We start from the raw sequence: 24,591 nt of genomic DNA, 5'->3' as shown, positions 1-24,591 counted from the left end.
TTTGCCTTCAAGCAGGTGTTGCGGGTCAGTTAGCTAATGACTGAACTCTCAACAAGGACTTGGAGGGCCAAAATTCTGTTCTTAATTTAGAGTCACATGCTCAGGCCCAGCTCAAAACCTCAAAATCTCTAGAGGGTACCAGAGGCCACTAACCTATTATCTACATTTTAAATAATACTTAACCAGTCATTCTCAAGCTCGGTACAGTTGGAAAGCTCTGCTTTGGGTTGGTGTCTGGTTTAGAGAGTGGCTTATTCAACCATTAGTTCAGTTCACATCTGAAAATCAGGGTCTGCACTACCGACTGGAGGAGGGGTAAGCCAGAGGAAGTATGGCCATTGGTACCCGGAGGCTCATGCTGCTGCTTCCGAACTCTTTCTGGCTGTTGTTTTAACAACCATCTTGGAACACATTCAGGGAACTGCTGAAAAAGGGGTGAGTTGGAAGAGGGTTTTCAGGGGGGCTCCCCCGCTCAACTTGTTCCACAGTTATGCTTTTTAATTTACTCACTGGGAAAGAGATCCACATTGGAACTCCACAGTGAAAAGTTAAGCTCCAGAGTTACGTTTCATATAAAAAGCCAACCAGCACTCGAGAAGAGATAAGCCCGCCATTTTCCTCAGAGCACTTCTATGTGTGCTTGACTGACTTCAAAATCCAGGGCTATAACATTCCAGATAAAACTTAATTCTGAAATTTTAAGCTGAACTTCACAGACCACCGCTTCCCCCACCCCGCTCCTGCCTACCCTCTCAGACTTCATTTATGTGTATTTGTGAGCTTTTCTGTTATTTCCAAACAAGTTCTCCATTAAGCTGCCCTGAAATCTGATTCTTCTGAATCCAGTTATCCTAGTTAATTCTAGATAGGGCCCGCATAGAAGTGTTACCAGCATTATGGGAGAAGGGAGAGTTGGAGGGGGATATGTTGTGCAAACTGATTTATTCCACGTACTGCACTTTCATAGGATTGAGTGAGAAGCAATTCTCCATCGACCTACAGATAAGGAGTTTAAAGATGGAAGTTGGGTGTGATATCGAAACTGATGCTTTCAACGGACCCAACAGGAGTGTTTTTACTCACACAGGTCACACTCTGTACTGCTTAAGAGCTGACATATGCATCTCAAATGCACTGTCTCATTTAATCCCTGTAAGAACCTTGAGAGAGAATGTCATCCCCACAGGAACAGAAAAGGAAGTTGAGGCACAGAGGGGTTCCACATTTGTGCAATGTCACCCAGCTTGTGAGTGACAAGGCCAAATTTTTGGCTCTAGTGTCACAGGAATGGATTTCAAATCCACTTCAGCCATCAGCGACCAACACATGGTGGAAAGAATGTGAAAGGCGAAGAAATAGTTTCCTAGAATAAAGCTCCAGCAGGCGGTGAGTCCTCCAGCTGAGAACTGGGCATCAATTTCCTTTGAAATGCACGGCCCTAAAATAATCAGCTTGTCTCTGAAGGTACAAAAGGCTTAGTGCTATAATTTATGATGTCCATCCTGATCTACAATTAGATTCACAGGACCTGGGTACTGTGATTGAAGGAACCATTGATACTATCTCTTTGTCAATATAGAAAATTGCTTATATGTCCATATCTTCATAATATCTATTTCTTATTAAAAAGAAAAATGCAATAGGCTATCTTCCATCTATAATAAGTTTGATAAAGTCACCATACTTAAAAATCCACATTTAAGGCAACGAGATCAAAGTTCTCTTACCCCTCCTTCATGTCATTAATAGGAAGCGGCACCCTGCCACCTCTGTCTAGGGCCGACGTGATGTTTATAGCGTTGAGGCGCTCCGGTTGCCACACATTTTTTACAGCCCCGAGAAAGTCTCCAAGAACCTCACTGGCCAACATTTCTTCCACATTCATATTTTTGATGAAGAATTCTGCTTGATAAGGCAACGGGAACTCTAGTGTTGATGAAAAGGGATATGCATATCTTTAATGAAGCAATCTCTTAAATTAAAAGAGCAATTTGAGCTTTGTGGAGTTCTGTTATAGTCCTGGCAGCAGATAGCAATACAGAGCAGTCAATTCTCCATCTGAATGGGTTCAGATGCTTAGAGTAAACAAACTGTGACCCCAAATTGTTCTTAAAAATATGTCTGATTGGAGGGCAGTGGTAGAGCACTCAGGAGGCAGAGCAGGCAGATCTCTGTTGAGTTGAAGGCCAACCTGGTCTACATAGTGAGTTTCAGGACAACCAGGACTGAATAGTGAGACCCTGTCTCAATAACAACAACAAAATTATGTCTGTACTCAACAGATATAAACTTATAAACTTTTTCATCATTAATCCCTAAACAATATGTCAACTGTTTATATAGAACATACATTGCATAGGTATAATACGTAATCTAGAGATGATTCACATATGGAAGCATATTACAGGTCATATGTAAAAAATACTTATTATTTAAAAGTTTTTTATTTACATAAAATAGTTTTTACATATGACCTGAACATATTATATAGGGGACTTAAGAGTTCTCTGATTTGGGTATCCAAGGGGATCTAGGAATCAACACTGGTAGGTACTGAGGGATTACTGTGACTTCAAAGGCTTCTCTGTAATTGATGATGTGTCTAAGAACATAATATACATTAGACACTGAACTATATGTACAATATAATAAAATCCATGGTTCATGGAGGTAATTTATAATTATAGAATTTAGCCAGATAAAGGAAGAAGAAAGAAAAGACTGACTAAGCCTGTGTTTTTAATTTACAATATTTCTGATATTGTTTGGAACATGCTAAAAATCATTGCTTTTTTTTTTTCTATGATACTGATTATATAGCTGGTGAGAATTCTAAAATTTACAATGATTCTATTTGGATTATTGTGTACTAAATGTTTCAGAAAATAAAAAAGTTCTTGTACAGTTTCACAGTTAAGTGTTTTAGTGAGCTTTTTTTTCTTCCAAAACATTCACTAAAATTCTTCTTTAAAAATTTTAAGCCAGTGGTGGTGGCACACTCCTTTAATCCCAGCACTCAGGAGGCAGAAGCAGCAGGAGTTCGAGGCCAGCCTGGTCTACAGAGTTAGTTCCAGAACAGCCAGGACTACACAAAGAAACCCTGTCTTGAAAAACAAAAAACAAATGAACAAAATTTTTTAAAATATACTTTAAATAAACCTAATATAAAATTCAGTCTGTTAATATAAGAAACATTAACTAAATAAAAATATTTCAGTTTCTCTTGCCGGGCAGTGGTGGCGCTCGCCTTTAATCCCAGCACTCGGGAGGCAGAGACAGGCAAATCTCTGTGACTTCGATGCCTGCCTGGTCTACAAAGTGAGTTCCAGAAAAGGTGCAAAGCAACACAGAGAAACCCTGTCTCGAAAAACCAAAAAAAAAAAAAAAAAAAAAAAAATTTCAGTTTCTCAAGTGTTATCTGAAATTGCTGACATTTTCCCTGATTGGTCTCTTAAAATTAAAATGTTTTCTTCTTACACAATACTATTTCTGCAATAATAAGAGTTAACTTAAAAACTATTTATAACCAGGGCAAATGAAGAGACTCATGTGGATTATAAGAGTGGGAATGTCTGCAGGTTCTTGTAGCCCCCTCCCCCATACTTTTAAGTGGAAGATTAGAGATGCTCAGAAAGATGCAATAATTTCAATTTATCTCATCTAATTTTTCTCTAAGTTAGAGACTGTGTCTATAATGTGCTCTGCAGACTTTGAACATATGGCAAAAACTTATAAAACATTAAAACTTTAGCCCCTATTTTAACATGAAAAGGTTGGTTATATGAATATTTCTGAGTTCCAAACAGATTTAACGTCTCCAATACTAATTATATTATGTACATTCTCTAATTTATTTAAACAAAATCATGAGTTTGTAAATTAATCTACTCTTGTTTAATTAATGGAAAATAAAAACACAGAATAAGCACCTGACATCTTAATGACCTCATTTCTTGGAAGACTCTTTGATATTTATGGACACAAGACACCGGAGTTTCAGTGAGGGAGCCAGCACCAGCTGCAGGGTTTTCTTCAGAGCTGTGTAGCAAGTGGTGACCACTTCTGAAGCCACAGCTCTGTAAGGCCCTACTCACAGAAAACTCTTTCCCCTCTCCTGAAGGCACTAGTTTGGCTAGATTTATTCAGTGCATAGCCTACATGTAGTCTTCTAAAATAGGATCTCTTCATTCTCTTTCTTGCAGATGAATTTTCAGTTTATACAAATGCATTTCCTCTTTACATACGACAGTAGCTTAATCTTTGACACTTTCCCCCATGCCTGGAAACAGTCACACAAATGAACCATGAAGAAGAGTTTCTCAGTGGTAAATGATATAATATTTATAAATAATAGCAAATATAGTCTTGGATAGGCCAGATGTATACAATTACTCTTTTCCCTAAATATTTTTACTTTCAGGTTTCCACAAAACCAGCCTCCACTCCACCGCTCTCCACTCTCTCCCACCCCGGGACCCCACCACTCGTAGACTCTTCTGATCCATTCAGCCCCACTTAGCGGTTCTCTTTCTGAGATCTACTGCAAGGCCTTGGGGTTGCTACCGTATCCCTCCCAAGTTCTGGACTGTGCAGCTTGACTGCTGTCTACTGGGCCAGGAACTACTGCCAGGTCTCTCTGGGATGAGTCACAGGAGCTTTCTAACTCTGGGGAAATCCCATACTTGCTATATTTGGAAATCAAAGAGGCCAAGAGAACAGTAGGCCAGCAGATTGGTGGCAGGGCTCTGAGGTGCTAACCCCAATTTAGGGATTCACTTTATGTACTCTCTTTGAGCACCATGCTGTGGAGGCTACATGACTAATTTCCCATTAGGTCACTCAGAGTAGAAGACAGCTGGCCAAAGAGCTGGGCTGAGCATGATTACCCTGATTTACAACGTTGTTATTCCTTTTTCTAAACTTTATCTGGGGCAAACAGCATGCGTGAAGGCCATGTTCAAAGACGTCCATTCTCAAGTACATATGAACCTTGTCTAGACTGGCAAGGACAAATGTGTGACTTTTTTAGTTTAGTGGTTTTCAAAGCATTTGGGGTCACTGAACCCTACGTAGAAAAGAAGTTGAGCAGATCTGCCTGAACTCCAGAGAAGACTTCTCCAATCTTCTCCTCCCCCTCACTAACACGGCTTCTAACTACTTGGTGCAGATAAGCAGCTGCCAACGCTTGCTTTTGACCCTCCAGTTGTGTAGCATTCTTACATCAGGAAGCAAGCACATGAATATGGACCCCCACGTGACATTAACACCTACAACAGGCTCTGAATGTTCACGTTCTACAGCAGAGACCAGACTCAAGAAAGAGAAAGGTCCAACTGCAGACCAGGCTCTCTTCCAATCTGTCATGTCTGACAAAGACGGTCTCTTGAGACTATAATTACAAGGTCCAAGAGCCCAAAGCCACCGTGGTGTAAATATGTGACCCCAACCATGAATCCACGAATGGGAAGGAAAAGACAATGACTCTGCCCACTTAAAGAGTTCTCAATTCTACAGGAACAGCTTAAACTAGATACAACTATCCAACCCTAATGAAGTCGAGAATCAGTCTCCCTAATCTATGGATTCCTAAAAATCATGTAGAGGGTGGGAGTGTGGAGAGGGAATGCTATGTCTAGGGCCATAGAACTAGACCTTGCACTTGTTATCATATATTAACAGCACTGGCATTTTTAACCTGGCATAGTCGTCTGCAGTTGGTACTATTAAAATACTTAAGGGAAGACCCACTAAAGGCCATTCAAGTCTTTGAGCAGTCTTTCCAGGTACATATTGCTGATCTTGAACTTAATTCTTTCTTTTAAAAAGTCTAAAGGCAACTTTTAACTCAGCTTTACTGAGTTATTATGAATTTCAAAATACTAGTTTCTGGCAAAATGCTGTTTGCCTATTTTCTACCAATAAACAGGAACAGTAATTCCCCATCAAGAATATACTATTATTTTTCTCTTTTTCAGAGGAAAAGAACTGTAACAGCTCCCTCCTGTTAGTGCCTTTACTAACAGACGTATAGAGAAGATTATCTTATAATTTTCTAATGGTACCTAAAATATTTTCTCTTTCTTTTTTAACATTTAAGCTTCAATAGATGTATCTCTGTGAGTTTGAGGTCAGCCTGGTGCACAGAGCAAGTTCCAGGACAGCCAGGACTATACAGAGAAACCCTATCTTGAAAACTCAAAATAATGATGATGATGATCATGATGATGACGATGATCCCTCAAGTTTTGGGTATGGGATGGTAATATTTTTCCCCTTTCCTCTCTCTAAGCCCTCCCAGCTATCTTCCCACGGTCCCTTCCCCTGTCCCCCCAATCTCAAGTTGGTAGCCTCGCTAAAACATTTTAAGTGTTAAACACATTTCCTGGTCTTTGCTAAAATATAAGCATAATTTTTATATTTCCTGTGTCCCCAACCTTCAAAATCCTCAAGAAATCACTTAGAGTTTGAGCATGTTACTCTAAATTGTTGGTGGATTCTAACATTTGTGACACAAAGGGCAAATTTATCTAATTAGCAAACTGTGCACCCCAACTATCTAATTAGCAAACTATGTACCCCAAGTCCCCCAATCACAGCTTATCTTCACATGCAGCTAAACTACTACTTACAATTACACCAAAGTTAAATATAAAAGGAGCTGATAATGACTCTGTGTTCTTGGGCTTAACTCACAGGCTTTAGAGCAGACTTGGAAGCAGGTGCATCTTAGTACTTCAGCACTGATGCAGCAAGGCTTGAAGACATCATCAGCATCTGGTGACGAGCCAGCCTCAGTTCGTCAGCACAGTACACCACTTTTATAAAAAGTTAGAAATGGCTTGGTTTTCTTTCCTACATTTTACTATTTCATCAGTTATAGTAGGGATGTGGTGCTTTATAATCAACAATTATATTTCATGTTTATAAACACAATGAAATCCTTCTTGTAAATAAGAAGTGATCATCGACATATTTTCCATGCTTACCTTCTGCTGACATTATATTAATTATCAAATTATGTCTTGCAGTCTCAAAGGTACGTCTGTTGTAGGCAGTTATCTATTAGAAAAGGAAAATCATGTTTAGAAAGTGAAATGCTTTGTAAAATGCAACTCATTAAAGACAAAATGAAAACAAATCATTGTTCTTTCCATTTTTATTATTTGTTGATATATCGAGACAATTCCTTTCCCTGGGCAGTAAGAACCCAGGACTTTAAGCAGTATTGTAGGAAAATAATTAATTAGCCAGGTCTATTTAACATGCTAAAACAAAAAGTTAAATAGAGAAAGATTCCTTCGTAGAAAGCCATTAGACACAGAAGGTAGTATAGATGGGTCACTAGAAGATGGATGAATTATTATGAGTGACGTGCTGGTGATAGACTAAGATTAAAACAAAACACACACACACCCCCAAAAAACCAAAACCCTAAGAATGTATGGTTGTGCTAGTAAACTGAATTTAAGAACCAAGCACACCAATGTTGCATTTAGTGCTCCACTGCACAACAATCGGTCAAAAGATTTGTCATAAATAACCTTTCAGGATGTACATACACCTCATGATGAGTAAAGCAGTAAGATCATAGTCTATAAAACTTAGGGCGCATGCTCAAAAACCACAAACCAGCCTTTTCATACAGTCAAATGTTAGTAAACACTTGCAGGGTCAGTGAGCTTACATCGAAGTCAACTCGGAAAGGACTACCAGAGACAAACAAAGCAAAGGCCATGGCTTCAGAACTCGAAGGATAATTAACTTTGTAACAGGCACTAAATGGTGCAGACACATCTGGAGTACCTCAACAAAACCAAATGACTGTGTCAAACTCTTAAGAGTCCCGGCACTAGGTTTCTGGTGGTGACTGCAGCTGTAGGTGACATCAAAACAGAAGATTGGGAGAAAACTGGCTCCGGCTACTAGGACAGAGACCCTTGTGCACTCAACAAGCACCCGAGATGTTTACATATCAACAGGAACTTAGAGAGAGGTAGGGTACAATCGTCAGGAATACTGAGAGTTAAATCAGCAAGATTCGGAAGTGGGGGATAAATAATTTCGAACCTTTGGCAATATTTGTTCTGAACAGCACACTAACCCACAGAGTTAAAGGAGTTTCTCTCTCTCCAACTTGTCAAAATTCCATTGGGGCTGCCACTTTCTTCCTGGCAGACACATGAGCAGCGGGGCGCACATCAAACCATGACCTTAATACTAGCTACCAAGCTAAGAAGGAGAGAGTGCCGAATCCTAACCACTAGACCACCAGGGATGCCAGCTACCAAACTAAGTAGGAGGTATTTTTCTAAGAAAGCAAAGGAAGAAGTTAAAAAAATAAGTTGTACTTGGGAATTTTTGTGATTTAAAAGTTTAGCCTTTACTCATTAATTTACACAATTAATATATACTAATTAGTTAATTTGCCTTACTCCCCCCTCCAAATAATCATAATCATATTTTCAGTGGAAGAAAAGATGACTGATCTTCTCCAATGTGTTATTATAGGGAGATTTGGGCTCAGAAAAGATAATGAGTATTATAAATTAATAATAATAGCCTTCCTTATTTGTCACAAATTTCATTACTGTAAAATTTGTAAACTCCAGCTTCATTTTTTTTTAAAATCACAGGTTACTGGGGGAAGTGAAGAATATTTTATATTAAGAGGAAAATTTTTATTATCTGAATGTATATCTAATGTTTAATCTTAACAGCTATACCAAAATAGTATGCTTTTTCTCACTTCTAATAAGACATTTAAGTACTGTAATGACCTCAATCAAATTTTACTTACTGCAAAGACATGAAGCACTTCAAAGCATGAGGGGGGATGCTTTATTTTTGATCCTCTGTTTCTAAAATAATGCCTAACCAATTTCACATGTTTATAATCTAAATATTTCAAATATATTGTTACTGAATTCATAGACTGATATAATTAAATAATGGTTTAAGACATATAAAACTTGACTAAATTAATAGAAGAATATATTAAGATCCTATGCTTTTTACACTACACAGATATATGTGCATTCTATAAAAGGTTGTGTTAAGTAGTCATTGGTACTTTTTAAGCATCTTATTTGACACAGATTCATAACATTTAATGTCTTAAGAACATCTTGACAGTTCTTCAAGCAGTAGTTGAAATTATGGATGTGGTTTAAAATCCCATTTACTTAACGAGATGAAGATTTCATTTACCTATTTTTCTTAAGGTCTCATTTACTTATTACAAAAACATGTAGACTTAAAACATATTGCTTAGTTTTGCTTGCTTTTGAACACTATGAAACCAGTAATCTAAATGCCACCCACATATATAGTCTTGTGGTTCATCTCCCCACCTCCCAGTTCAACATTTTGTTTAAAACTTTATCCATACTGCTGGACAAGCCTCAGTTCATTTTTGCTCATAATATTTACCATATAAACACAACATGATGTATGCACCTAGCTCTTGCCAACCGCCTTTTGAGTCGAGTTTCCAGTGCTCTGCTTTATGAACAATGCTCAAGGAGTGTGTCCGTACATGCCTTCAGGTGAGTTTTTGCAAGTTGCTTGTTGGGGTAGATACTGAGAAGTGGGACTGCTTAGTAATATAGTACACTAATATTCGCTCATGTGACACAACCCACAGTGGTCATGTCAATCCCCACATTCACCTGCAGTGTTTTTCATGCAATGATGGTAGAATTCTCATGATTATCTGAATATATATGTCCCTCATTACTGGTAAGAATAGACACCTTACTTGGGTTCATGGGTATTTGTGTGTCCTCTTCAGTAAAATATCTTCTTCTTATTGAATTGAGGATTTCTTTTCAATTTCAGGTACCCTATAGTCAGGCACATGCAATGACAGTATCTTCCCTTGTTTTATGGCTTATTTCTTAAAGAATCTCTTTTGATGACTAGTTCACAAATATAATAGTGAAAATTACATATTTTCTCTCATTAAATATGCAGTTGATATTTAAGAAATTTATTCTTCTCCCCAAGTCAGTAAGAGAGTCTTCTGTATTTTAATATAATAATTCAGTCTTTTCTTTTTCACATTTAAGACCTCATCTACCTAGATTTGTGCTTGGAGTTTAATATGAAGGCTCTAACTCTACGGTTGGTATGAAGGATCTAATTCAAATGGCTAACAATTTTTCTGAGCACTAGTTAAGAAATAGACCTTCCTCTTCTCAATGACCTGTGGCACCAACTCTTCAAACAACTATCACTGCTCCTTGTGTGGCCTGTTGCTGTCCTTGCTACTCAGCCCTTCGGCCCATCTGTCCATCTCTGTGTCACTGCAACTCTGTACTAATGACCTTGGGTTGATGGAAATCTGGAAGCCTGCAAGAGAACAGAAACCTCCTTTGCTTTCTTCTTCATTAGGGCTTAGTTGTTTCTAGCATATAACCCTCCCCATACATGTAAGAAACAGTCAAGTTCTATTTTCAAAAATCCACTGAAAACTATATTGGCATTGAACTGAATCTATAGAAATTATGCCATTATCACACTATTTCCTATTATTGAAATTACCATTTATTTATGCAAATTTTACATTCTTTGTGTTATATTTATTCCTGGTACCTTATAATTTTTGTCTCTATTGAAAATACATGCCTCTTTGAAAGATCTATTTTCTCAATACTTTTTATTCATGTGCAGAAATGGAACCACGTTTATATTTCTCCTACAGCTTATTGCTAGCCTTTCATAATATTTTAATAGTCCATAGACTTCATACTATTGACCATTCAATTTCTTTCTTTCAAATCATTGGGGATTTGATTTCATGTTCTTCCTTTCACTAGCTATGACTTCCAATATATCCTACAATAAAATATAGAGGATGTCATTCTTGTTTTGTTCCAGAATTTAAGTGAAATTTCTCTAATGTTTCCCCACTGAAAATGATGTTTGCTATTCTTTTGGGAAAAATTATCAGGTTAAGGAAGATCACTTTGATTCTTTAGTTAAAAAGAGCTCAACAGAGGGACTGGAGAGATGTCTCATCAGTTAAAAGCACTTCCTGCTCTTGCAGAAGACTTAAGTTTGGTTCCCAGTACCCATGTCAACAGTGAAACAGTTTTATCTTTTAATTATAACTTTTAAAGGAAATATTAATTTGATTTAAATTACCATTATCATTGCTGTTATGGGTTTTAACTTCTCATGTCTTATAGGTATGTTGATACTAGAAAAAAAAACTGGTGAATTATAACACCCCAATGGCTTTCAGAGTACAGGCTAACTCTATCATCACAGCTTACACAGCCCTCGGGAGGGTTACCTTAGCAACACTGATAACTTGTGCTCCTATCATCTGTCCCCTGGAATGTACCCTAACTTCTAACCACATATATAGCTCTCTGAGATCATATACTTTTTCACACTTCCCTGATTTGTTTGGATTTGGGGGTGGGGTGGGGTGTGCTTTTATTGTTTGTTTTGTTTTGTTCCAGTTCTGGAGATGAACTTGCACATGCCTGCTACCTTCTCTATCACTAAGTGAGAGCCCAAACCCTATTTTCAAATTCTTGAAGGGCTGCTTCCTTCCCTCAGGAAGGCTTCCCTGACTGTGTGAAATGGATGCCTGAGCAGCTTCTGATGATAGCAGTTCCCACAGCATTGGGTAGGCATGTGTTTCTCTCCCAGATCTTCAGCCCCTAGACCATAATGCATGGCTGAATGCATCTGCCATTCATCCTTCTAACCCTAGTCACCTTTCACAATGTTTGGTAATTAAGATGTCTAGTGAGTGACTTTATTTCAATAAGCATGAAATTTGAATAAAAAATATAGATGTGACTTGGCAATTTGGCTCAGTGGGTAAATGTACTCACTGCCAAGTCCGAAGACCTAAGTGTGATCCTCAGGACACACAGAGTGGAAGGAGAGACTCTTAACAGCTGTTCTCTGACCTCCAGAAATGCATCAAGGCACACATACACACACACACACACACACACACACACACACACACACACACACACACACAACTGAAATATTTTTTTAAATGAAATATTTTTTAAAATATAGAACAACTAAATGTCTTAAGTATGCATTTATCTTATTACATAGACTTTATGTTAATTTATTTCTTTTAATCATTTGATTTTTCAGTAGTTTAGTTTATCATTTTTAATATAAATGTTGAAACAGCAAACTTTATAGAGAAGAATACTATATGTCAAAACATTAGCAAGTATATTTCTATGTTAAAAAATCTTAAAAATCACTTCCATGTAACTTTAATTTCAACATTTAAAACAAATGATAAAACAAAAACCCATAATATTGCTCATTCAAAATAAATTACCTCGATGATAGTTGGTTTCCCCACGTTTTCAGCTGTTGGAGACCCATACAGAACCCCATCACTGTATGGTGTCCTTTGGATGTATCGAAGCCATCCAGGTCTGTCTGGGTAACCCATTAAATTTGTGTTAAATGTTATGGGATCATTACTAACTTCACCTAGATAAGGAACACAGAATTAAGACATACAACAATTATTTTCATACATGCTTCCTTGGTGCTTTCAATCAAAACATTCCACCTGAAAAAAAAATTTTTTTTGACATTTGTAGCAAACGGAATACACAAATGAAAAAAAAATTCATCTGGAAATTTTGACTTTAGTTATGCACATGCTGAAAAATATCCTTTTGGTTGTTGAATTGGTCTTGAGATCTAATTAATAAAAGTAGTAGATTTTAACAAATTTCTTGGTACTATTTTGAGGATAATACTTTAGGACAGTTTCACCAGTAAGACAACAAGTATTGTTCATAAATATCTCCCCAAATGCATTTATCTGTTAATAAGAAGCATTCACTTCATGCACTTCGGAATAACATTCATGAGTGGTCAAATAATTATGAATGTATCATAATGTGTCGTAGTTATTTACTTTTCTTATATGTAACAACTGCTGTCCAAACGGCTTAGCCATAGTTTTCTAAAACTGAAACATCCCATAAGAAAACACTTTAAAAGTAAGAAGACTCTTTTCACTATTAAAAACAGGTCTACTGTCATTTTATTAATATCAGATAAGCTACTATTCGTCATATAACCTACAAAAGAATATTTATATTAATTCTAATATTAAACATGTATTCTTCCAAAATGTAATTTTCAGAAGTCATTTTTGTTACTTAAGAGTTATAGCTTAATGTTTTCTCTTGCTATTCTTTCTGTATCTTCATTAATGTGACAGTACTTGTGATAATTCAAAATAACATTTAAAAGAATAGTGAATATTTTAATAATTGTTATTACTTCAAAGGAAAATAAATCATCATTGCATTATTATGAACTTTATCAAACTGTCTCATAAAGTAAAATCGCTTTTTAAAAACAGTTATTTAATACCTTATTTCATTCTCTTACACAACAAATGTATAGTTTTCTAAAAAAAAAAAAATCACTACACTATGTACGAAACTAAGTCAGAGTATAGAAAATCAGAATCGGGTACAGCTGCAATTATTTTTGTGTGACTAATGGCAGGTCATGTGCCAGGCAGGGACATAACACTCAAGACTGAAACTTAAGAAATATGCACTCTCTAAAATTCAAAAAATTATTTCCTTTTATAATTAAATTTCTCATCGTAAAATGAGAAAGATCCTACAACAACTAATTTTTCACAGATCCAAATCATTTTAAACACTGTTAATTGTGTTTGATTTCATATCACGCAGGTTGTGCACATTGAACAAAAAGAAATATTTAACCCTTCTTCCCTCCTGCAGAGAACCTACCAGGCTTCGGATAAGGTGGAAATTCACCCTTAAAATACTCTCTCTCCAACACATGAACAAAGAGGACCCCTGCAGACGGGTATACGTTCCGATCGGAGTGCACCTTTGAGAAAAGAGTGAACACTGAAAGCAAAGAGACAGACAAGAGTGAGAACTACCCTTGATAACAGCATCGGCTAGAGAGGGGGCTCACTATGCAGGGACTGCTGAGAAAACCAAACAACACACGAGGGAACCGTTAGTGCTTATTTGATTGAAAGCGAAGCAATTTTAGGACAAAGCAGAAGAAAACTCTTCCGACTTGTATTCAGAAACCATTAAAATACCGCACAAGTAAAATGACATACATTACATTTAGTATTTTTAATTGCCATTAAGCATAAAGACATAAATATCATTTTGATGATTTATTTTTGTTCAAAAAATATTACCAACAAAACACATATAATAAAAACCTGCAAACTTTATAATTACTACAGGTTTTTCCTTTTCTCTTTTTAAAAAGCAAATACATAGAGTACTTTTAAATAATAAATACTATTGCTTTCCAAGCAGAGGCAAGGCAGTCTAATAACTCTCACTAGAATAGACAGCAACTCATTTATACTTAGGAAGATGTGCTGGCAACTTTCTCCATGCATTACTAAAACCTTTCTTAGAAACAATTACTTTAAGCCGGGCGTTGGTGGCGCACGCCTTTAATCCCAGCACTCGGGAGGCAGAGCCAGGCGGATCTCTGTGAGTTCGAGGCCAGCCTGGGCTACCAAGTGAGCTCCAGGAAAGGCGCAAAGCTACACAGAGAAACCCTGTCTCGAAAAACCAAAAAAAAAAAAGAAAAAAAAAAAAAAAGAAACAATTACTTTATTTCATGTCTCCTGATTTTGGCATCTAATAATTAAAATAGCATAATCTATTCCATTATGATACCTCCTAAGTTAGCAGCAACAATTACACAACACAATTCTGGACAAATCATTCTTTAGGCAAAATGAGACCAATTTCATGATTCACTATGACTTGGGACATAAGATTCCAGTGCACGAAAATGGCTAAATTGGTCTGATTAGTTTCTACCTCTTGTTTTTCCTCTGATATCATCATCTCCACCAGCACATTAAAGCCATCATCCCTTGTCACCTCTGCAATGTCTTTTGGGATTCTAGCTTCATGACTGGCCAGCAGCTGCAATTTTTAGACAGGTAAACCCTATCAGCCCCGTTCTTTCCCTTAGTCACTGATGGATCTGTAAATGTGGTAATTAACCTCAGGAACCCCAAGACTGCTCACACCAGGCTCACAACTTGCTAAAAGCCCTAGACAGCCAGATTACTGAAAGTAGAGTTTTTAGTATTGAAAAAAAAGAATAAGAAGAACTCCCACAAAATTTTTCCCCCTCTGAGAAAACTTGTTCCTCTGTTCTGTAGAGAGCTGCCCCTAAAAAAAGAAGAGTGAACTAAAACATTTGGTTTGTAGTTTCATGTATCCATAACTTGACTACTAAAAACACAACTTCGAAGTCTATGGAGCAGCCAGATGTGGTGGCTCATGCCTGTAATTCTATCACTCAAGAGATCTATATGAGGATTGTTTTGGGTTTAAGACAAGCCTTGGTTATAGAAATAAGTTCAGGGTAGCCTGGATTACAGAGCAAGATCCTATCTCAAAAGAAAGTAACCACAACCAAAAAGGCTATGCAACCAAATAAATAAATAAAAGCTGCAAGATGGTTCAGCCAGGTTTGTAGGAAGACACTGATGTGTTTGGCACCGAAGTATGTAGTTTTCTCCCTTGGTGTTCTAGTTGCCAGCTTCTACTCAAGGACTATGTACTCACCTGGAGAAATGGTCACATTCCAAATAATAATCACTGAATCAGAGAAAAATTGTAAGGATGGAAAACATGAAAATCTGAATTTCTTTGATCCAGCTCAATAACACAATGTATCCTAAGTATCAGATGGTGTCAAAAATGTGAAGACCACTGAGACTCAACCCCTGCTTCCCACATGGCCACCATCCAGTTTAGGAGACCAACATCTTCTTAACTAGGTCTTACCCCAGACATATAAGCTGTTCGGGCAATATCATGAAGGGTGGGTTGACTTTGGAAAGATCTGGGAAAAAATTAATAGAGTAGTTGTTTACAAGACAGAGACAGAGTATTTGGGCATTCAGCAATGAAAACATGCAAGATGCGTGAGTGGGATATTGTGAGGAACCTATAAAGGAAGTAATTAAGCCAAATGTGTACAATCCTGGGGTTTATGTCAGAAGAAAACAAAGCTGGGAAGAAAAGAATCAAATGGTAGAGAGTTTCAAACTGCTTCTGAGAAGTAATTTTCCTCGATATGACAGTTGTTAAAATTCCAGATCTCAACCTTATGTCTAAATCACAGGAATATTCAGAATGATCTAAATGAATCTCTTCTGAACTGATCTGATTTATTAATCTTCCTAGCGATGAAAACACCATGCCATGCAATACTGAGTTTTATTTTCCTTGTCATTTTTTTAATGCCTTGAGGAGAGTTCAGCATATTTAAATAGGTTTACTGATGCCTGTGGAATGAATGAATACATTCGAATACGAAGCAATGCAGAGACAGACACAGTTCTCACGCTAGGGAGCTAAACATATATGACACTTAATTTAAGATATAGTATTCTGTAGATTACTGTCCTCCATTTCCATCATAAAGTAATAGGCTCTTTTAGTGTTTGCTACGCAAAGTGATATATGTCAGCTTGTGAGGCAAAAGGACATGTTTCTCCCGTTAAACAACACTGAAATAATTCGATTTTCTAAATAGCCCTCACAGAGCCTAACACGAACCCATTAAAGGGTACCTATCATTCCATATCACCCCACCATGACTAGTATAGAGCACCTGGGATTCTGCCCCCACAAAACAAACAAAGAAACAAAACCATTTCTGCAATAGTTAAGCCACAATTCACCATGGCCCTCTCAGGCTTTAAGATGACATGCACATTTTCTTTATTCTTGTGTACGCAACTGCCGTTCTGCAATCTGTTGAACTGTACCCTTGCTGGTCAGTTGCCTTGGCAACTCTACAGTAAAGCCTACTTCACTTTAAGTATAGTATGCCATTCACTGGAGAAAAACATGATACAGATGTGTGACATATTCATCATCTAGATATGGAAAATGACTAAGCCACTATGTTTTGTTTGTGAAAATATCACTTCCTTTCTTTACAATGGGTTTAAATTATGGGCACCCACACAACATTTTCAGAGAAGAGCCCTTTCCCTACGCCTTTGTTACAAGAGGCTATTTGGGCAGTATTTACACCTATGCTTCTTTTCAAAAGCAAAATGACATAGAGAATTTGAAGCTCTGGGCTGTTGTTCTTCTAAACATGAGCTATGTCAATAATATTCATGGGGTCTGCACAAACACCCGTAGAGACTGCTTCTTGGAGTTAACGTCTGCTGCATTCACAGGTGCCTATCCACAAACAACAAACTTGATATACATTATTTTTCTTAATAATGAGTATGGAAAATGAAATGTAAACCCCCCAAGAAGCCACAGCACGAAGATCTGATCAACTCCACAATATACATGTGGACAGCACTGTGCTAATCAAGCCGAGGCCACAGGGTCTGGCTTCTCTGTGTCTCGCATGATTCTGCAATTTTGTACAGCTGCAAATCCATTACCTCTGCAAACATGCCACTGGAAACAAATAAAACTGAAAACCAGTATGTAGCTAAATCCCTGCAAATCTAGCAACATTCGTGGGCAAAACAATTAAAGCAGAAGTTCGACCCGTGGAAAATTAAAAGTATCACTGTCAAACAGAAAAGATGGCTAAGGTGATAAAGACTAAAACTTTCGAAAATACATTGCCATAAGCAATAGAATTTAATTAAAAAAAAAACAAACTCATGGCTGAATAAAGAAGAGCTGGAAATAATGTCAATATTTCACCCTCCCTAAGCTCCTATGTCTCTCATTACCATGCAACCAAAATCTTATTCACGGAAGTATTCTTTGCATGTTTAGTCACAGGGAATATAGAAAAGGTCAGGGCATTTCAACAACTCTATATTATGTGACAGTAGATAGCCAAGAATCAAATAATAGGTCTTGACAGCAGTAGCAATAAAGTGGGACCTCACGCTAGCTAAATTGTGCCCGTCTTCCTTTGCTAAGAATCTGTTAGAAATTTTCTCTCTGTGTGAAGGAAAAGGTTAAGTGTGTGCATCAGTGTGCTGCCTTACAATTACCTTAAAAACAAAAGCAAACATGGATATACTTCACAAACACTGAAGTTTGAAAGATTATGCTGCTGAAGAGGCTCTAACAGATCTTCACAATTGCTGGTACTGAAACGTAAACAGACACACATACCGTCCCATCTTTACAAAGAGTCCAAAGGACACATTCCGGACCTTTTTCTGCGTCACTAAGAACAAGGACAGAGCCATAAAGATAAAATAGACATTAGTGTGAGGTTGGAAAGTTCCAGCTACATTTAATCTTACAGCTGTCTCCCTTATGCAGTCTTTGAGAAGAATGTCATAAATTATTGTCAGTAAGCGTGTCCAAGTAGCCTTCATTAGATACCAATTATGTGTAAGTCTCATTTACACATGATTTACCAACAAATTGATAGCTTTATACCAACCACTTACATTGTCCTTTTCTCACTGTTAGGGTTTACAAGGATGGAGTAAAATCTCAGATTACCGGGGTTCAGCAATGGAGCATGTAGAGGGCTGATGCTCCCAAGGTAGCAGTGGCTGATCCGCTTTTGTAATGTTCTAAGATCATCATTTCTCACATCAGTTACTGCACACGGCTCTATTACAGAGGGGGCTGTATGGACTGTTTGGTTGCCTGTCATTTACAGACCACAAGAGCGGGTCCCAGCAGGCCAATGCATTTTAAGGTTGTGTGTTTTATGGATTCTGTTGTCTCCCTTGGCAGACGAGTTGTCAGCTGTCATTTCTCTCTCTCTCTCTCTTTTTTTTTTTTTTTCGAGACGGGGTTTCTCTGTGTAGCTTTGCGCCTTTCCTGTAACTCGCTTTGGAGACCAGGCTGGCCTCAACCTCACAGAGATCTGCCTGCCTCTGCCTCCCGAGTGCTGGGATTAAAGGCGTGCGCCGCCGCTGCCACCACCACCACCGCCACCGCCGCCGCCGCCGCCGCCGCCGCCGCCGCCGCCGCCGCCGCCGCCGCCGCCGCCGCCACCACCCGGCTCATTTCTCATTGCTCTCAGTATGTTTTCTATAGCAGCTCCTCTAGCCTTTTAAGTTTGCCATGATTAACCTACTGCAGGTTTAAAAACCAGACTAGCAAATGAGGTAGGACTGCGTGCTAAATTAAGAGAAGATACGTGCCGTTTCAGTGTGTGCAGTGCTCTGCTCCATGTGAAAAACCAGAAGCCTGCATTTGAAGCATTAGCTGCCCAAGGACCCTTTTGTGGTGTATTTCCTGGTTCTTAGCTGATGCTGTATGCCTGTGAATGGACTCTCTTACGGTACTCTGGATGGTGTCATTCCTTGAGGCAAAAGCAGCATAAACTCTGTACAATATAATACATTCAGAAATAAATAAGTGTACAATTGAAAGTCTTAATTCAATCCAGATGTTATGTAAACATGAGCTGTCAAATCAAAATGAACATAAGGTGTTATGTGAAATAACTTCATGCTTGCTATGTGGGAAACAGACTGCATAATTTAAACCAAGATTTATGGATTAAATATAACTCTTAGCAGGAGTAACCTAACCAACCTGAAAAGTACCAAGATACTATAATGAATAGCTTTCATATAAGAAATTAAAAGTGTATTTCTAAAAGCATCTAATTTTATCAGTGTGCCTTTTGTGGCCATGTGCCTTTTGTGGCCAGTCATTGGGAAAGTATCAAAAAGGTACTTTGGAGACAATTATTTAAATAAGACTATATATATATATATATATATATATATATATATATATATATATATATCCAACTGCTCACAGCATTATCTTAATGGAAAGTACTACCTGGAAAAAGTTATATAAAAATTATGAAGAAGATTTTTCAAGATACTGAAGCTATAAAGAAGGCACTGAGCAGGCACCTATCTTAATACAAGTTTAAAAAGCAAAATGTGACCTAAGCAACTAGGCATGAGTATCCTGAAAATCAAACATTTTAAGTACTAACGAGGGAAATGAGACTTCATTTTTTTCCATGTTACAGCTTTAAGGGGCTTAACAGTCTCTCTGAGACTCAGAGCCCTGTACACACAGCAGCACTGCAAGGAGCCGCCACTCACCGCATCGGAACAGACCGCACGGTGAATCCCTTCGGCTCTCTGAATCAAGATAACTCATCTCAGCATTTGCAGGGCTTAATAAATTTATGAATTCCTTCCTAATTCATTTTTAACAAGTTATTACACCATTCAATTGAAATTTAATTATTAAACCAGGTAATTACTGTAGAAAAATATTTTAAGAGATCTTAATATCCAACCAGGTACACAATGTATTTTCTCCCTTTTTTTTTTTTTAACCCCTCGTTGAGATTTATGCTAGGTTTGATCAATTCAGCTTTATAAATGTTGGCTTTCAATTGAAAGCGTTTCTCTGCTGTCAGCCGTTCACCTCAGGGTATCAAAGGCCGGCGGGCCATTCATTTGGAGGTAGGCAGCTGTTGTTTTTCTTGCAGTCACAAATAGCCCGTGCCTAAGCTGCAGGATTCATTCTAAGGACAGCATTAGATTGCCTCCTTTGCCTAAGATACAGGCGCTTCTGTTCATGTGAGGCAGAAATCATGGCTTGGATCTTTTTCTACAAAAAGGCAGAAGAATTTCTTCACGAAAATTTTCCCTCCTAACTTAAGTTACTAATTTCAATTTTCCTAAATTGGAATAATCTTGGTTATTATCTAATCAAATATATTTTTCCCTTTTGCCTGTGTGTTTGTGTGGCTTAAATGTCAATATGAAAAAGGTGCACACTATTGTTATAAGGGTGATCAATAGAACACGGGACTCGGAGAACGCCAAAAGTTGAAAAGGGTTTTAGATGTCATGCTGTCTAGGCATGCAAATATCTTTATTAAAAGACAGATCAAAGCACTCCTGACCAAGACACAGCCTTAGCCTCCTGTTCAAGCCAGGACTGGCATGGAATTGATAAGCCCTCCATTTTACTGTACAGGTGACAAAGCTGAACTCAGAGAGACGAAATGTTTGTCTCACAAGCACAGATCAGGACTAACAGTGGAGCCATGAAGTTTATCAACCCAACAACACAAAATACAAGTTAACACATTTGCTAGTTAATGCTTCTGCTACAATAAGATTGCTGTTAGGAGCTGCATAACTCCTTAACGTGGTTAATAATTTCTCTGTGATTTATAAAGAACCAGAATTTGATCAGAGAATCTAAGTTTCTCATTTCAGAGAGTTCTCTTAATCACACTGCAGAACCAAAAAAGGCGAGTTTACATACACACAAACTTTAACAAACTCAGGTAGGAAAAAGCCTGCTGAGTGGTTTAGAGGAGGAGGAGGAGGCATCTCCAGCTAGAAGCTCAGACTTAGGAGGACAGCTCCTATCTCCCGTACCCAGTCCTTTAGAGTCTGAAACTCGGCTGGAGCTAACAGCTTGTTAGACAGAACACTTCTGGCAAATCAAACAAGGACCAGAGGGGTATGTGAGAGAGGACAGAAGCCCTAAGAATCACAGTTTAAAACAAGAGGAAGAGTGAAAAAGGAAAAGATGACTATAATTTATACAAAATTCTGTGAAGTTTAAAGGAAGAATCTTTGGGGATTGCATGGGTGTATCAGAAGCCAAGGAAGGCTCCATTCCTTTGGAAAGAACAGAGGAGAAGGTACACTGCTAACCAGAGCAACGGAAGACACACATATCAGACCCATAACTAGAAAGACACAGCAAGAAGGGCCATGCCAAACAAACAAAATAATAAGGGTTATCAGAGTGAGGATTTGGAAGGACTTGTGGGAGAATCCACAGGAGACAACTAGAGAGGACGTGGGAAGAAGAACCATATGCAGTTCCAGAATGAGTACTCTGGTGTTTTTTGTTATTTTTTTAAACAAATGCCTGGCATCTTTTCACGGGAAGTTACTGCTATAAAAGTGTTATCTTCACATAGATATGAGCAATGAGATTTCTTTAAAATACACAGATGTTTGTTTCAAAAGACAGAGGCGATACTGGGAAACTTTGTCCTACTATGAAACAGATGTAGAGGATGAAGATTGCAGGTGCTGAATAGTTGGGTACCAGTTATAAAAATGTTAGTGACCTCAACTTCAAAGATACATGGAGAAACTCCTTTATTTTTTTATCTTACAGGAAGGACATTTTATGATATGAATTTGCTCTTTTCAAAATATTTTAATACTAGCATTATTATGCAAACATGTTGGTGGCCCCCAAAGTTATAGAAACCAGGTCTATTATTTAGATAATCTTCATAACCTCATACAGCCAATATTTGGGAACAAAAAAGATCTTAGAGATGAATAAACAAAAAATATGAAGTGAAAATTTACAATAGTAACTGATATTCTAAACAAACCTAATACTAAGGTAGACTTTTGCCCTAAATAAATGCACTCTTTCAAAGGTCATGCAATGTGGCTAATGGACACATTTAGAGATAGAAAAATGTACAAGGATGAACTCATCATTCAAGGGGGAACCCATCTTTCTAATAGAAATCAAGTACCAAGTAATTATTTAATAGCAAAAAACCCCATCAATTTGGTTTACAATCAAATCACCTAAAATTAGATGAAATATTTATGGCCATTTTTCTAAGTTTACATAAAGGCTGTTTCAAAGTGATATTGTTAATTGTACTTCTTAATGTTATTCAATGTTTTAAATAAACTGTTATAATAAGCACACTTGGACAATTTCTATAAGTGGCATTATAGAGACTGGATATGGGGCATAGGTTAAAAACAAGAGTGATTTTTAGTTATTTTTTTTTTAAAGGAAAATAATGGGTTAAGAATACAGGAGGATCAGAAGTCTTTTTAGACGATTAGGAAAACAAAATTTTATTTTTCCAAATTAACGTATTAAACACTCATTGACACAGGACTGACACAGAACACTGGAAGCGAGCACTGGCTCCCACATGGAGAATTACGTGTACAGCCTAAACACTCACCATCTTCCTTCCCAGCAGCCGTTTTTCTGCTGATAATAAAACTGTGGGCTTGTTTGGTCTTCCAGTTAACTGTTCCATTTATGCCACCAGCACAGCTTAATAAAAAAGCTTTTCAGAATAAAACAAATGCACACAAAGAAATGAAATTAATGTCAAATTCAAAATGACTATCACAGATACTGTTAACTTGCTCAGATCACATCTGGTCAAAGCAGCTGCTGAGTTCCAACTAGCAAACTTATTACCTGCCAATATGGGGAATCTACAAGTAAACAAGACATCGTTCCTGCCCCACAAGGAGCTCACAATCTGTGAGGATTGAATGGTAACCTCTATCCAGAAATATTGATTATGAAATGACATCAATGATATTTGCAGGTGGCCAAAAGCACACGGGCCGCAGGAAGACTGGAGGGGGTGACAATTATCTCTGGCTAGGAATTCTGCATTACATCAACCCAGAGTTGAGTTTGGAAATATTAAAGTGGCAGCGATGAGCAGGATTAGACAGGGTCCAGAGATACACCGGAAGACTGGAGGGGAGACAATTATCTCTGGTCGGGCATTCTTCATTACATCCACCCAGGGTTGAGTTTGGAAATATTAAAGTGGCAGCGATGAGCAGGATTAGATAGGGTCCAGGGATACACAGAGACTATCACAATGGTCAGTTCAAAGCTACGGGAAAGACAAAGAGGCGCCAGCCACAAGACCCGAAGGAGATAATGCTGAATACTTCTCAAACCTCAGGATACAAAGATAAAGGAGAATCACAGGTGGCTTTGAAGGCTTGGTCTAGAATGATACCGGCCAGAGATACATCAGTAAGCCCAGATGAAAGGTTAACTTCAGGAGAAAGATGAGAATCGAACTCAGGGTCTCTTAAATTTAGGGTACCAAATGGACATCCAGGTGAACCCCACCAAGAAGAGAGGGCTACAGCTTTGGTTCATAAACGAATGTAAAGGGGCTTCCCCAGGTGCAGACTTGAAGTCATTTCTCAATAGAACTGATAGCAAAAGCTGAAGTCCCAGTGCAACTCTTAAAGACACCATGCCCCCAGGGAACACATCTGGACTCTGAACCACGAGGTGATCTGGAGCACGTACACAGTCCAGCCTGGTTCTCTTCACCCCGACTGCCCATCTTCCCACCGCGTTTCCCGTGTTCACCCTCACCTTTCAGACTGCATGGATTTCGCCTCCATGTTTCTGACAACACTAGCTCTCTCCTCTCCCCTCCCTCTTCTCACCTTCTCAGAGCAGTTGCCTCTGGGTTGAGCACAGCTGCAAAATCCCTGAGGATTTACCCCATGCATCTGTCCTTTCTCCAAAACCCAAAATGCAGTTAAGAAAGAACACACAGGGGCTGAGGTGACTCAATGGTTAAGAACACTTACTGCCCTCAAACAAGACACTGGCTTGGATCCTAGCATCCAACTCAGGTAGATCATGATCTAGCCCTCCAAGGGGGTCTGGTGCTTTCTTCTCATCTCCTCGGGCACCTGCATATAGGTGGTGCACATCCACACATAACCCAAGAATGCATGCATGCGCACACACACACACACACACACACACACACACACACACACACACACACACACATTTAAAAACTAAAAAAGAAATGACTAAG

The 24,591-nt window shown here is 38.2% G+C and overlaps 1 protein-coding gene across 9 annotated transcripts in view; it reads right to left on the bottom strand.

Annotated features, from left to right (window-relative positions):
• The window catches only part of Sgce (sarcoglycan epsilon), a 72,092-nt gene that overhangs the window by 32,218 nt on the left and 15,283 nt on the right, over positions 1 to 24,591 (bottom strand). For 5 of the 9 annotated variants that reach the window (XM_006991195.2, XM_016009485.2, XM_076566228.1 and 2 more), the window contains exons 2-5: positions 13,776 to 13,898; positions 12,326 to 12,483; positions 6,987 to 7,059; positions 1,728 to 1,926 (exon numbers count right to left, since the gene is read on the bottom strand). In XM_006991195.2, coding sequence (XP_006991257.1) covers positions 1,728 to 1,926; positions 6,987 to 7,059; positions 12,326 to 12,483; positions 13,776 to 13,898 — 553 coding nt within the window. Of the gene's footprint in view, positions 1 to 1,727; positions 1,927 to 6,986; positions 7,060 to 12,325; positions 12,484 to 13,775; positions 13,899 to 22,956; positions 23,065 to 24,591 lie in introns of all 9 variants that reach the window. The other 4 variants (XM_016009480.2, XM_016009482.3, XM_076566227.1 and 1 more) reach the window with 1 other exon arrangement.

This window comes from Peromyscus maniculatus, chromosome 3 (genome assembly GCF_049852395.1).
Source record: "Peromyscus maniculatus bairdii isolate BWxNUB_F1_BW_parent chromosome 3, HU_Pman_BW_mat_3.1, whole genome shotgun sequence".
NCBI classification, from domain to species: Eukaryota; Metazoa; Chordata; class Mammalia; order Rodentia; family Cricetidae; genus Peromyscus; species Peromyscus maniculatus.
The sequence above is the reverse complement of the archived record's forward strand: the minus strand, read 5'-3'. Positions and strand labels throughout refer to the sequence as shown.